The sequence below is a fragment of the Echeneis naucrates genome, chromosome 9 (assembly GCF_900963305.1).
Source record: "Echeneis naucrates chromosome 9, fEcheNa1.1, whole genome shotgun sequence".
Classification (NCBI taxonomy): Eukaryota; Metazoa; Chordata; class Actinopteri; order Carangiformes; family Echeneidae; genus Echeneis; species Echeneis naucrates.
This window is the reverse complement of record NC_042519.1, coordinates 97,424-111,388: the sequence shown is the minus strand read 5'-3', so window position 1 is coordinate 111,388 and position 13,965 is coordinate 97,424. Positions and strand designations below refer to the sequence as shown.

Genomic DNA, 13,965 nt, shown 5'->3' with positions numbered 1-13,965 from the left:
CTTTAAATATAGAGCAGGCCAAGACAAAACTTTTTATGAAATAGGGTTGCACTGCGAAAATACCTACCCTGAAGTAGGGGCCAAAAAAGCCCCTCAAAATGGCATTCTTAGAACAGTTCTAAGAGCTATGGAAAAGTTCCAGACCCAGACCAGCCACACATGAACCACCAGCACCACCTCTGACCCTCCCAGTGTTTTGTCCCTGCCTCAGCCTCAATCCACATATCCTGGCTCCAGTTCTGACCTGTTATTTTCAATAAAAATAATTCTGACTCACACCACCTCAGGTCTCCTGACTCCTGGCGCTATACCAATAAATTTGATTTGATTTGTTTTGATGAACCCAGCAGACCCATCAGAGGGAACCTTAATCAAAGCACTGCCATTGCCATTGTTCACTGTGACTGGAAAAGTCGGAAGCTAAAGAAATAATCAATTAAAGATGATAACCATTCAGGAAATGAGTGCAGCCTCTTACCGCTCTGGTGGTGAATTGCATTTGACAGAGAAGTTCGTAGAGTTTGCGACGGTGTCACGGTAATGGTGTAGGTACAGTGTTGTTTTAACACAGGACCATAAACCAGGCTTTAGTCCCCATTTCCTTGGATCTTTCTTGACCCAGTACGGCCCCATTTAAATGCAACAGATCATGCTGAATCTGATACTTGATCAAGTCTTTGAAAGCAGCAACTCTCTAGGAGATTACTGCAGAATGGGAGAGGCAATCAGATATATCGTTCTCCAACACTTGAAAAGTATTTTAAGACCCTTTTTATTTCACATCTCCTGTCAGCTGAGTTCATTTTGGTGTGCTAAATAAACCTTTATAGCTTGATACTAGGGATTTGACACTTGTAGCCCATTACCTGTAGACATCTGCATGTGGTTTACTACTCGTGAAGCTCTCAAGTTCTTAAATTAGCTCAAGGTCTTAAATAAGCTCTGCTTGATAATCATCTCAAAGTTTCAGTAATCCCTGTTGATTTTGTACCTTTCCCTGGAGCACTATCTCTTCCAGACAAGTTTATATTATGCTTTGAGGTGTCCATTATTGGTAGTTGAGTTTTAGTTTGTTTATTTATAGTTTTGTGGACAATCCCCATTAATTGACTGTAGCAAAAAAACAAACAAAACAGTAAATAGGGCAGCTTTAGCTGAGGTGGCTAATTTCCAGTTGTAGTCCCCGGCCAGATGATAATAGGCAACCTAAAATACAGATACAATACAGTTATAACATTGCTACTAAAATACAGTACAGAAGCAGTGCAGAACATGCAGGGCTAAAAGAGCAGCATCAATGCAATCACTAAAACACAACACACCAAATGTATATAAAAATCACATGTACGTATGCAGGCAGCATGCCCAACCATAGATGTCCCAGAGCATTCACTGCAAAATCAACAGCACATACAGTAACATGCAGCACATCACGATGTTCACAGCTCAGAAGCAGCACATATGATGCCATGCAGCACATCACAATGATCACAACACAGAAGCAGCACATAAATCACAAAAATAGACAGGCAACATTTATTTAACAATTAACACGTGTCATATACAATCCAGTCTAGTGTGTGCAGGTGTAGTTGTCAGCGAACCAGGTAAGTGTGCTGTAAAGGTGGAGTATGTCAAATCAAATCAAATCAAATCAGATTTATTTGTATAGCACCAAATCATAACAAAGTTACATCAAGGCACTTTATATATAGAGCAGGTCTAGACCAAACTCTTTATAAATTTATTTAAAGAGACCCAACAGATCCCCCGATGAGCAAGCACTTGGCAACAGTGGCATAGAAAAACTTCCTTTTGTAAATAATATGTATAGTATGTATGTATGTCTTTGACTGTTTGACTGTTACTGTTACGTTATGAGCGAGTGAAGGGTCAGAGGTGCTGTACAGTGCTGTGAAAAAGTATTTGCCCCCTTCCTGATTTCTTATTTTTTTGCATGTGGGTCACACTCAACTGTTTCAGATCATCAAATAAATTTAAATTTTAAACAAAGATAACCCAATTAATCATAAAATGCAGTTTTTCTGTGATGATTTTAATTGTTAAGAGAAAAATACTATGCAAACCTACATGATCCTGTGTGCAGAGGTAATTGCCCCTTTTGTTAAATGATGAGGTAACTGTGATTAATCATATTATTGTGGAAAGCTGAGTTCAATTTCATAGCCACACAAAGGCCTGATTAATAAAATCAGCACTTAAAACGGCATTTTGTGTTTAGTTGGGAGTTATCTTATCAACTTGTATTTAAGTTTGCTTGATCTGAAATGGCTAAGAGTGACAAAAATGCAAAAACTAAGAAATCGGTAAGGGGGCAAAACAGCACTGTTTTATGCAGAATTTTGTGGACAATTCAGATGTTCCTGTATTTTTACTACATCTTACCATCTTTACCATCTCAGAATCAGACAACGATGGGATTGGTCTCTTATCCAGTACTTTAACAGTTTACTTAGAGAGCATGGCCAGTTGTTTCAATGTTGAACTGTTTGTTTGTTCACAGCTTGCGAGACAATATGTTAAGTGTAGCATGATCATAGCGTTCACATAACATGGCAGCATGTAGAGTCATTGTGTCCTGCCCATGATTGTGTTTGTTGTACTGGACTAGACTGGAAGATAGAACTTAACCAGTATTTTTGTATAGCATTTAACCAAACCCAAAAATAGATATTCTAAGATTCTTGGACTTTCTTCAGCTATAAAGTGTATGTTGCATGAATCTACAATACATACAAGTTCTACTTTCCACCTAAAATTACAAAAAAAAAAAAATCACTATATTCTGATTTGGTGCGATTGATCTCCCTCTCTTTGTGTGTGTGAGAGAGAGAGAGAGAGAGCAATAAGATGAGTGAGAAAAAAACAAAAGCAGGTGCAGAAATTTTAAAACTCCACCCTCTGTCCCACTGCATCTTATCTTTATTACCACAGATTATAATATGTATCCATGCTGATCTATAAAACTATTATTATGTTGAAGGGACAATAGCCAGCAAAACAAGGTTGAGGCAATAAATAAGTCTTTGTCTTTGTCTGACAAAATTTGACCAGACACAGCTTCTTACAACAAGATTTATGCTGGCTCAATACTCAGAGTGATGTATTTGTCCCTCTGATTCCCTGAAAGAGATATAAGGAATAAAAGAGTGAGGATGGACCTTTTGTCAGCACAAACTATCTAATCAGGCCATGTATCATTATGACAATGAGTAATGGAAAACAAGGTGGAAGAAATCCACTTTGCTCAGTCCAATCGGATTCAGTCGAAACAGTCATCTTTAGTTGATCCCTCAGCTGCTGAAAGAAGAGGAGTTTGTAATTGGACCAATGTGAAACATCGGGGGCATAGATGCAAGGTAATCATCTCCACGCTTGGCTTCATTGCTGATGTGCTCACTTTTTGCTGAGCCGATAATGGGATGAGAATTTCTCCGTCTCATTGACTTTTCACTTTTAACCCCTGAAATGAATGATAAATGCTGCAACGCAGGGCAAACAGACGGTTTATGTTCTTATTTTCAGACGAGGGGACAAATGCACTGATTTGGATGTGTATTTTTAATCTCACAGATGGACATTAAAAAGACAAAGGCTTTATTGTCTCAGAGGAAAATTTGACCTCAAAACAGCTGTTCCTGCTGTTGTATTTATTCCGATAAGTGTAAGGGAAACTAACAGGAAGTAGGCAGAAGGAGGTCCCCAAGTCGGAATCAACCTGACAATCCAGTCATGTTGCAGGGACGCTAACTCCTCGACCATCCTTAACTCGACTCAGACTCGTGAACAATCATGTTTTCTTTTTCTGGCGAATTAACATTGAGGAAACTTTCAAACGTCACTACCTCCTTTTTGTCACGGTAATAACCATATTAGGCATCAGGTGCGTGCCTCACGAACTCGCATCTCAGATGACATTAACTATGACTGTAACTGAATATTTGAAAAGATTAGGGAGTGTAACCCTAACCCTTGTTTGCACTGAGTGGCGTTGACATGACATAAAAATGGACGGGTAACGTTACGTTCGGCTGCCGCCATCTACTGGCTAACGTTAAACAGAAAAATACAGTTATACTGTTGGCTTAGAGGCAGGTTACAGGTTTATTGTTAACCACATAACCTTAACGTTACAGGTTTATCAGGCTACTGTTACACTCGATGATAGATGATAGAACGCTCATTACAACTAGAAGAGACATGAGACTTATTTTTTGGACAAAAAAAGACATCTCTGGTATGGAATGCCATATGCAAATGATCAGAAGAGCAATAACTGTAATTAAAATCAGTGAAAAAAAAAAATATAGATTTATAAAAATTATGACTAATGAATATAACAAATTTTGGATTGAGGTTTAAAAAACAGATGTTATAACCTGCACAGCTGCAGAGTCTCTGCACTTTTTTTTTAGACTGAGCCAACTGAGAGTACGCAGGCTGTCACAGTGTCACACCAATCGAAGACTCACTCATTTTTTAAGCTGACTCCAAAGCATCCTTTTCTTTTACCATACTGTTCTTAAGTAATTAGGTAACAAAAGTTGACTTGTTTGAGAAAAAGTGCTGATGGTGGCCTTCAGAGATAATACTCAATTAACAACCCTGGGGCAACAATAAATCACCCTGGGGATTTATCAGCACACAAAGGAGGCTATAACAGTCATTGCTTACTCTGAGGACTTCAAATCTCTGCTTCCAACAAGAATGAAAAACAACAAGGCTAAAAGCCAACAAAAAGGTTGTTTGAAGACGCTTTACACAGGATTTTTTTTTTTTTTTGTTAAATTAACAGGAGAACAGGCCAGCACGGGGCCCGATTGTCAGTGCTGTTGCCGCACAGCAAGAAGGTTTTGGGTTAATTTCTCTGGTGTTGGGGATGTCTACGTGGAATGTGCATGTTCTCCCTGCACTTGTGTTGGTTCCTTCCAGGTTCTCTGGCTTCCTCCCACAGTCCAAAGGTTGTGCAGTTGCATAGAGGCCCAACACTCACAGAGGACCCAGGGATTGTCAACAGCTAATCTCATGTTTAATGAGTTTTTTTTCACAGCTACATGAGCAACATGAGTTGCTTTCATAGTGGAAAGCTGTGATACTTACCACCTTTTGCACCTACATATCAGTGTGTTTGGAGTGATTGTCTCTGATCATACTTGTCAGGGTTGAAATAATCTGTGGCTCATCTGCTTCGCACTGACAATGTCTCTCTACACTAACTCCAAAATCAGTCTCGAAATGAACAATCCAACAAAAATCTATATTGTCTCCAAAACCCAAGTGACTGAGCAGCTAAATCATTAGTTCATCAATGCATGTTATCCTGCAGCTGTCACAGCATTGCTGGATTCTTATTGTGCTTTTATTGAGATGTTCAACTTGTGTTTCAAAGATAAACTTAATAATGTGCAAAACATCATATTGCTCCTATGAGTTAGACATTGCACTTGGCCATACTATGACTAAGATAATATTTCAATTCAAAATTCAAATTCAATTTTTTTAGTCTAAACACACTAACTGTAGCTGACATTTCAATTACAGAGTTCTCCTCAGAATAATTATTTGAAAGATGAAAAAAATGCTGGTAATGATGACAACAATGTGTACTTTCAAATATTGTCTGTATGAGTCAGCAGCTTCATATCATCATAATATTTCCTAGAGGTAGTATTATGAAACTAACCCGTTGGAGAAATCTTAGATTTGGATGAATATTTATTACATTATTTGGAGTATTGATTATGTTTTGACAGGTGTAAAGAGAAGGTCAGAATGATTGTATGCTTTTTTCTTTTGTAACTTGGTTGTTTCATAAAATTTGTGACACACCTAGATATAAAAGCATGAGAATGTAATAATGTTTGTGAAAAGAATAACAATTCATCCAAGGGAGGATTTTCTTTTTCAATTTGAATTAAAGTGAATGATTGGTCTAACTGTTCTCAACTAGTATTTTCTCACTCAAAGGAAACAGAACAGGGAAATAACAGCTTATTTGAAACCAAAGTAAAAATTATCCAAATTGTTGTTTCATTAACTCAGGTGTTGTTATCAGCAAGCTTTCACCAAAGCCCTGTGTCTGAACCGTATGCTCCTATACAAGCCTGAAATCTTGAAGACCCACATTCACATCATATTATGAGAGCTGAGCAGACATCTGAAAGACTCTGTTATTGAAGTGGCAATCACTTACCTCGTTTCTGCATGAAACTGAAAAGGTCGTCAAGAAACTCTTTGCGCTTTTCATCGTTGTCCAGTTCATACAACTGCAAAACAAAGAAAGCCAATTAATCATTCAGATCACATTTGCTCCATCAGTGGTTTTGGGATGTTCTTACACAGCAATCACTGTGTGACACAGCAGCTGCTGATCTGACACCACAAATGTGGAAGCACAAACCAACATAAGCAAAACCATCACTGAAAACATGACCGAACTCCAAAAAAAAAACAAACAAACAAAAAAAAAACTAAACTAAACAGAAAGCCATGATGTGTGTTCTCTTGGTCCTTGCTCTAGTTCATACTGTATGTGTCAAACTCAAGGCACGTGGGCCAGATGTGGCCCACCATGTAATTTTATGTGGCCCACTTGTACCACACCTGCAACCAAAGATTCTGCACATAATGAGTTAATCCATCTGAAATACATTTGTAACTTCAGAGTCTACACACACACTGTATTACAGCTGAAGCAAACTACACCTGGAAACTGTAATCAGCGTCTAAAAGAAAGTCAAGCTTTTAAATAGGATTTTAGTGTGAGATATATTAATGTATGTTAGCAAAAGACAAAAGGAGGAGGAGCCTGGAGTTCACCTGAGCAGACTAGGCTCCCATGTTTTAGCAGTTAACATCCAGCACGCTGTCAATTCTACACAACTGATGATGACTGATGACTGATATTTCAATGCCAGCACAACCCATCCGGACCATCATCACAAACAGATCCTCCCATACTGTACGCAGTGACTGCAGGACACCTGAACTGCATTGTCTTCACCTCCTACATCCAGCACCAGACATAAAACCACATACAACCATCCCTTTATATAACTCAACTGTCACCTACAATATGGCACTTTTAAATGTTTGCTCATTAGCGAAAAAAACGTTTATTATGAGTGATTATAAGATCAACTGTCTTCTTTTGACTTAAACCTGGCTTGGCACTGATCCACCATCTGTTCTGGCCGAGGCCTCCAAACCAAATTTTTCAGTTTTATTTTCTATTAGGGAAAGTAGAACAGGTGGCGGAACTACATTTTTGTCTGCAGCTCAATAACAACAAAGTATGTTCCACTGAATGATTAGACAGTCTTTGAATAGCATGCGTTAGCAGCAATCTAAATATACTCTGCGTTAAAATTTCTAGACCACCAAAACCTCCTACCTCGTTTATCACCAAACTCTCTGACCTTTCACCAATTATCCACTCCACTTATAATCATATCATAGTAACTGGTGATTTTAACTTACACATAATAATTCTGATCCATTTGTAAATGACTTCGAAAACCTATTGAATTGCAAAATTGCAAAAAATTTTATTAGTTTATTCTAAAGTAAAAACAGGACTTAGATTTAAGGGTAAATATTAAGTTTTAAAAAACAGAAAAAATTTGGTTGTAGCAAAGTAAAAATATAGTTTATGGCCATTACGCTAAATAATAGTTTTGCTTTGAGTGAATGCTAATTTTGGCTTTTGGTATAATTGATATTTATTCTAAATATTTATTTTTTTGGTTCTACCAAATCACAAATATAACTTGAGAAGAATTCATAAATTTAGGGTTAACAATTTACATCCAAAGTCAAATTTTTTTCTGTGTATTAACACACAAACTGGCGTGAGCACTGCACTCCTTTGTCCCCCGAGCAATAAAACTGTATAACTCTGCACTAGGTGGGAGGGGGAGGAGTAGCAGGAAGAAAGAGGGATTGGAGAAGATGGGACACTAAAAAAAAAAACTGAATATTTATTTATGGTTGTACATTTGCTGTTTATATATTTCAAACTGTGTGCTTTCTTTTACTGTTCTTGTCGGTGCTGTACCTGCTGGAACAACAATTTCCCTGACGGAGACCTCCCAAGGGATTAATAAAGTCTATCTTATCTTATCTTATCTTATCTTATCTTATCACATCGCTCTTATGAATAAAACACAAGGACAAACAGAGACAAACAACCACTTACGCTCACATTCACACCTATGGTCAATTTAGAGTCTCCAGTTAACCTATACATGCATGTCTTTGGACGTGGGAGGAAACTGGAGTACCCGGAGGAAACCCATGCAGACACGGGGAGAACATGCAAACTCCACACAGAAAGGACCCAGGCCGCGACCTTCTTATTGTGGGGCTAACCACTACGCAGCCGTGCTGCCCGTTCCCGACACAAATATTCATATATTTCACTCAAGTCTCTTGTGTTTCCATTTACAGCTTGGCTTCCACTTAGGAGAGACAGACACAAGCATCGACCATGATAACTAGAATAAAGAAGTAATTTCAGAAGGTAAATTAAACTACTGAAACCTCAACAAATATGACAATTTTTATCACATTAAGTCTCACCAAGATTCACCAAATTTTAATAGGATTCAAAGCTTAAGTCCAAACTGAAAGACATTAAACCCACAGTTTGTAACGTCATTGCTCAGGCTGTTTCTCTGATGCACAGTTGATTAAAATCCTGACTTAACTAATTAATCCATGATGAGCTTCTATTAGACAGTGTTATACAATCACAGTATCTTTAGCACTCAACTTTTATTTCCCAATTTATATAGGCAATTCTTCAGTTGTGTTAACTAAAATAGCCTTGCGATTAGCAATGGTCTGTCACTCACCTTCTGTCTCTCCTGGTCTTTCTACTCCATGTAGACAGTGTGGGCCAAATACCGACTCCACAATGTGGAGTCGGGCGACAGTGCTAACCACTACGCAGCCGTGCTGCCCGTTCCCGACACAAATATTCATATATTTCGAAATATTCATATAAATACCGACTCCACAATGTGGAGTCGGTATCTAACTATGCAAAGCTGATGTTGTACCACATCATTTTCTATGGACCACTGCCCAATCTGATGAGTGATGACATAATATACAGTATCATATTGTCATCATTCTACTGCTGATTGTTATGAGGTTATAGTTACTGGAGGACTTCCTAAGGGGGACCTGTTCTAATTAGGAGACATTGTATTCATTCCAACATGGATTGTGCCAGTCTCATATCTAGAAATCTGAAAATTTAGTTGAAGGTTAAAACCCCAGCCCTGAGTCAAGACCAGGAGGCTGAGCTGTAGTTTAACATGTCTGTCCCCTGACCACAGAAACCTAAGTAAATTATAGTAAGTAAAGGAAGAGGATCTACAAAGGAAAAATAACTGAAATTAAAATAATCACAGATTTGGATGAACAATCAAATGTGGATTAGAGAATATTCAGTTGCTATCATCCAAATTGCTGCTGGTGAATGATTTGATAACTGATTATCATATTGACCTGTTTTGTTTCACTGAAACCTGGCTGCAGCAGGATGAATGAGACAATTCTACACCTCTTACGCACATTCATTATATGAGGAGAGGTTGCATGGAGATTATAAATCAGCCCCAAGCCCAAAATCTGGTTTTAGGTGTTTTGATCTACAGCCACCTTCATTTTGCATTTCAGTGCCTCACAGTTTCTATCTGAAAGTGTTTAAAAGATTAAGTACTCAGTACAGATAAACTCATGAGAATGTGTGATGTCAATATTAATTTAGATATTGTCAGCAAACGCCATAGTTGTGCATTGAACTCATTTAAGCTTTTCCTACACTGTTAGACTTAGCTGTAAAATAAATAGTAATTTACCACTTTTCAGCCATTTTGATACTGTAAACACAAGTACTGTAATTTGCACTGCATCATGCGAAGTTTCAGTAACGACATCCACAACATACAATAAAAATTGATTTATGATACTGTATTTTTTCCGCCCTTGTTTGAGCTTTTATTAATAGACACAGTCATTTTCCTCTCACACACATCACCAGACCTACTTTCAGGCTGGGCGGAATTTACACTTGTTCGACTGAGGAATCCGTGGTGGCCTGGAGGCGCCGGTAACGTACGCCGCTTATACTCGGATGAAAATAATTTGTTCGCAAAAAAATATCACCTGGGAGAGCGGGAGACCTCTGTCGGATCAGTCAAGTGCAGGCGGATTCAGCGGCAAGACACCGTGGTTTGAGTCAGAGTTTCTCAAAGTTCGAGGAGAGACAATCAGAGATTGAAAGTAAGTAGCAGACGATAAGAATGAAAGAGGGAAAGGTTAAAGATAGCGTAATGACGTGATATAAATGCCGTTAATGATTGTGTTAGCTGAGAAAATGTCTGCCGTGTCCGCTATGCTAGTCTCACAGTCTCACATCCAGGGCAGATAACGCTCACACAACGTTAGCTAGCTTCCACTGAAGCAATTTTCCAGGAGTATTAAAGTGCATATTGCAAGTTATTTTTTTCGAAGTATATACAATTCTGTCTAAAAAAAATACCCTTTGAAAAGTTAATGGAGATTTGAAAAAAAAATAAAAATAAATTCAAAACATAAGATTGCAATTTTTTTGGGCAGTTTTGGGCTAAGCCTCTAAAAACGCTCTTTTTTTTTTTTTCAACACCGCGTCATATGACGTAGGCAGAGGGAGCTATATGCTAGGCTCTGCCATCACTCAGTATGGGAGTAGGTAGTTCTCAGTCAGAGAGTCAGTATGTTTTCAGTAGAATTTATTGCATCATTATCAAGGTAAATTATTGCATTTGTGGAGGCTGCACAAACTCCACCTGTCAGGACATCGAGTCCACAGGGTTCCTAACAGGAAAAAAAACGGCGCTATCTTTTGTGCCAGGGTGCGTTTTGTGCAGCTGAAGAGACGGGACTTCACGGCTGCGTCAGCTACGACAAACGACCTTTTAAACCTGAGGATTATCAAACAAGTGATCTGATGGAGTTCAATATGGGAATGCTGAAGCAAGACCCATGTGCGACTGACACCGGGTGTGGTGCCTTCGGTGCACACAGCCTCCTCAGCTTTGTTGTCCGAAGCAGGCTTCAGTTGTGCCGGAGTTTTACAAATATGCTGAACATTCAGCATTATTATGTACTTTGTTAAAAAAGTCTGTAGAAATTACAGTAAAGAACAGTCAAAAGCCGTAAAATCTAAAATAGTATATCACCATAGTAAATACATTTAATACATAATAATACATCAATACATAACTTAAATTTTTACAGTGGTAATATGTTTTTTTCTGTGAAAAAAAAAATTATGGAAAAGAGTAATTGCCCTAAAATTAACGGCATTATTCTGCCTAAATTAAAGATTTTGCTGATGTGTACGTTTGAATTTACAGTATACAACTGTTAAAAATTCTGCAAAATGATACCTTCATTTCTACAGGAAGAATATGTTAAAAATATGGTATGTTTGTAAAGTAATGTTTATTTCAATGAAAAACATATGTTTAAATAATATTATTTGCTGATATTTAATATAGGGTCCTATGCATCTATAGATATTGTCTATGAACTATTAACAGAACTATGCTGTAATAAACTCAGCAAAAATGGTCTGAAATTTTCTATTTGGTAGATTATTTCTCTCTTTGTTAGAATTCTAATTCATAAAATTAACAATATTTAGCTATGCTGCCCCACTATTTACAATGAATTACCATAACAATTTCAATCTTAAGAAAAAAAATTACCTTTAAATGTTGTTTTTAAATGCTATTTAAATTAATTTCTTGGAAATAACTCTCATATGAACCTCTGGAATTAAAACATGCATATATTTTGCAATTTTTGTTGGTGTCAAGATATTTATAATATAATAGTGATTAACGCTGGATCGAGGGGTCCCCTTTTTAATTTAAACCCTTCCCAGGGCTTGAACAGACTCTAGAATCGCCACTGCAAGTTGGACATCATTAATGAACAGACTTTCCAACGATATAAAATACAATGCCAATTAGCATTATAACAACAGAGAAATAATTGATCAATCACAAGTTTCCAAAATTTTTTGCCAGGTTTGTTTAAAACAGCCCAAAAAGGAGCTTTAAGTAGAGCAAGGCCTCCATATACACCCATTAGGCTATTGTGAACTATATGTGTACTATATCATCAAGTGAATTGTTGGGTGTTAAATTAAATTTTTATGTCAAAATATAGAAAATTTTAAAACATTAACCTGTGGTCTGTTCTTTCTGTAGGCCTACAGTCCCTCTTTAGTTACCATCCAGAGGTAAATTCAATTTATATAATGAAAACCATTTGAATGATTTTAAAAGCCTCTCAAAACATCTGATTGATTCTAATAGCATCCCCTACCTGCTAAATTTAAAAGCATCTCAAATTATGGGAATGACTTTAACAGCACCTCGAAACTGAGTAAGTATTGCTCCCCTACAGCTTGGGATTGTTCATTTGTCCATATTAATGCGCCAAATTTCAAATAGGCCAATCAGCGCATTGTATCTGACTCCCATGACCGGTTAACCTCTGACCAACGCCGTACAAGGTTAGGTTAGTTTCCAAATTCACCCATTCAAGTCCACAGTCTTCGCCGGAGGAGCTTCATCATCAGCGGTCTGGATTTTTAGGAATTTGCCTCAGCCGGAAGTTGAACCTGTCTTAAGTAACCTTAAGTAAATCAACACAAGTTAAAGGCTTTAGCTGAATTGGGTTTATTCAGCTTATCAAGAGAGTTGCATTACAGACAGCTAACAATGCCTTTACGTCTAGCTACATTAGACTTTTTTAACAGCCTGGAAATATCTACAATACATGTTCAAACATATTTAGAAGACAGAGGGTGAAAGCGGGATCCGTCAATGTGCTGAAGCCTGTGGTTAGCTAACCGTGCTGCTTGTGTTTATTGTGAATATAACCTCAGTGTATTTGACTGTCAGACATGTATTCTTGTAACATATGTGGAGAAAACGTTCAGGCTGTAAAAGCATAAGTTTTGCATTGGAAACTGCACCGCAATGAACCCCAACATATTTTTAAATGCGTTGGAAGAAATTTTAAGCAGGTGTTTTCAGGCTATACAGCTTTAAAGTTGCACTTCTCTTGTCACCACAACAGTACACCAACCGTTACTCAGGATGTGACCTTAATGCCATTAAAATGCACCGTTTCACTTTGTGAACGCCAGTGTGAGGGAACCGTTGGTTGCCCACTTAAAGGAGCACATAGCAGAGGGGCGTCAGGTAGCCTGCCCAGTGAGAGGATGCAAAAGTGTATTCACTGCAAAAACATCTTTTACTTCTCACATGTCCAGAAAGCACAGACAGTGGTCAGAAAATGTAATTTGTGCATCAATCTCAGGTACACACTGTGAGAGTCCCACTACAAGTGACCCAACCTCCATTGGGTTGAAAGCTTGTGTACCATGCTTTGTACCATGGAGGGACCAACCTCAATCTAACACATGGGCAGCCGTGTGTCAGATGCTGAAGACACTGTAGGGGATGGGTCTAATTTGGTAAAATGGTAAAATTTGGTCTAATTTCAGCGAACTGTATCTGAGAAATATATGTATGTTTTACATGAAACTACAGGGACAGCATCTTCTTCCAGTGTCTACCATTCAAGACATTGTTGAAGAAATGCAGAATATACATGAGTTGTGACAGACATGCTTTCAATTGACTGAACTTACTTCTAAAAGATATATCGGTTTCAGATGAAGACATTGTAAAAATCTGTGACACAATTAAACAATCTGACTGGTTTACAGCTTGCCATGAGAACTGCTTACTTGAGAACCTAGTGCTTTAAAGACATGTTTAAATTTTTGGAGCCCAACAAAATTGTGTTGGGCAGAGATGAGAACAGGACAGAGAGGTGTGCCCATTATCTTACTGTGCTAAAAACTTTAAA

At 37.8% G+C, this 13,965-nt stretch overlaps 1 protein-coding gene across 3 annotated transcripts in view; it reads right to left on the bottom strand.

Annotated features, from left to right (window-relative positions):
• The window catches only part of arid3c (AT rich interactive domain 3C (BRIGHT-like)), a 62,969-nt gene that overhangs the window by 20,064 nt on the left and 28,940 nt on the right, over positions 1-13,965 (bottom strand). For all 3 annotated transcript variants that reach the window (XR_003841115.1, XM_029511351.1, XM_029511352.1), the window contains exon 3: positions 6,215-6,287. Coding sequence is in view for 2 of the 3 variants with exons in the window: in XM_029511351.1 (XP_029367211.1) it covers positions 6,215-6,287 (73 nt within the window). In the remaining variant the exon portion in view is untranslated. The remainder of the gene's footprint in view (positions 1-6,214; positions 6,288-13,965) is intronic.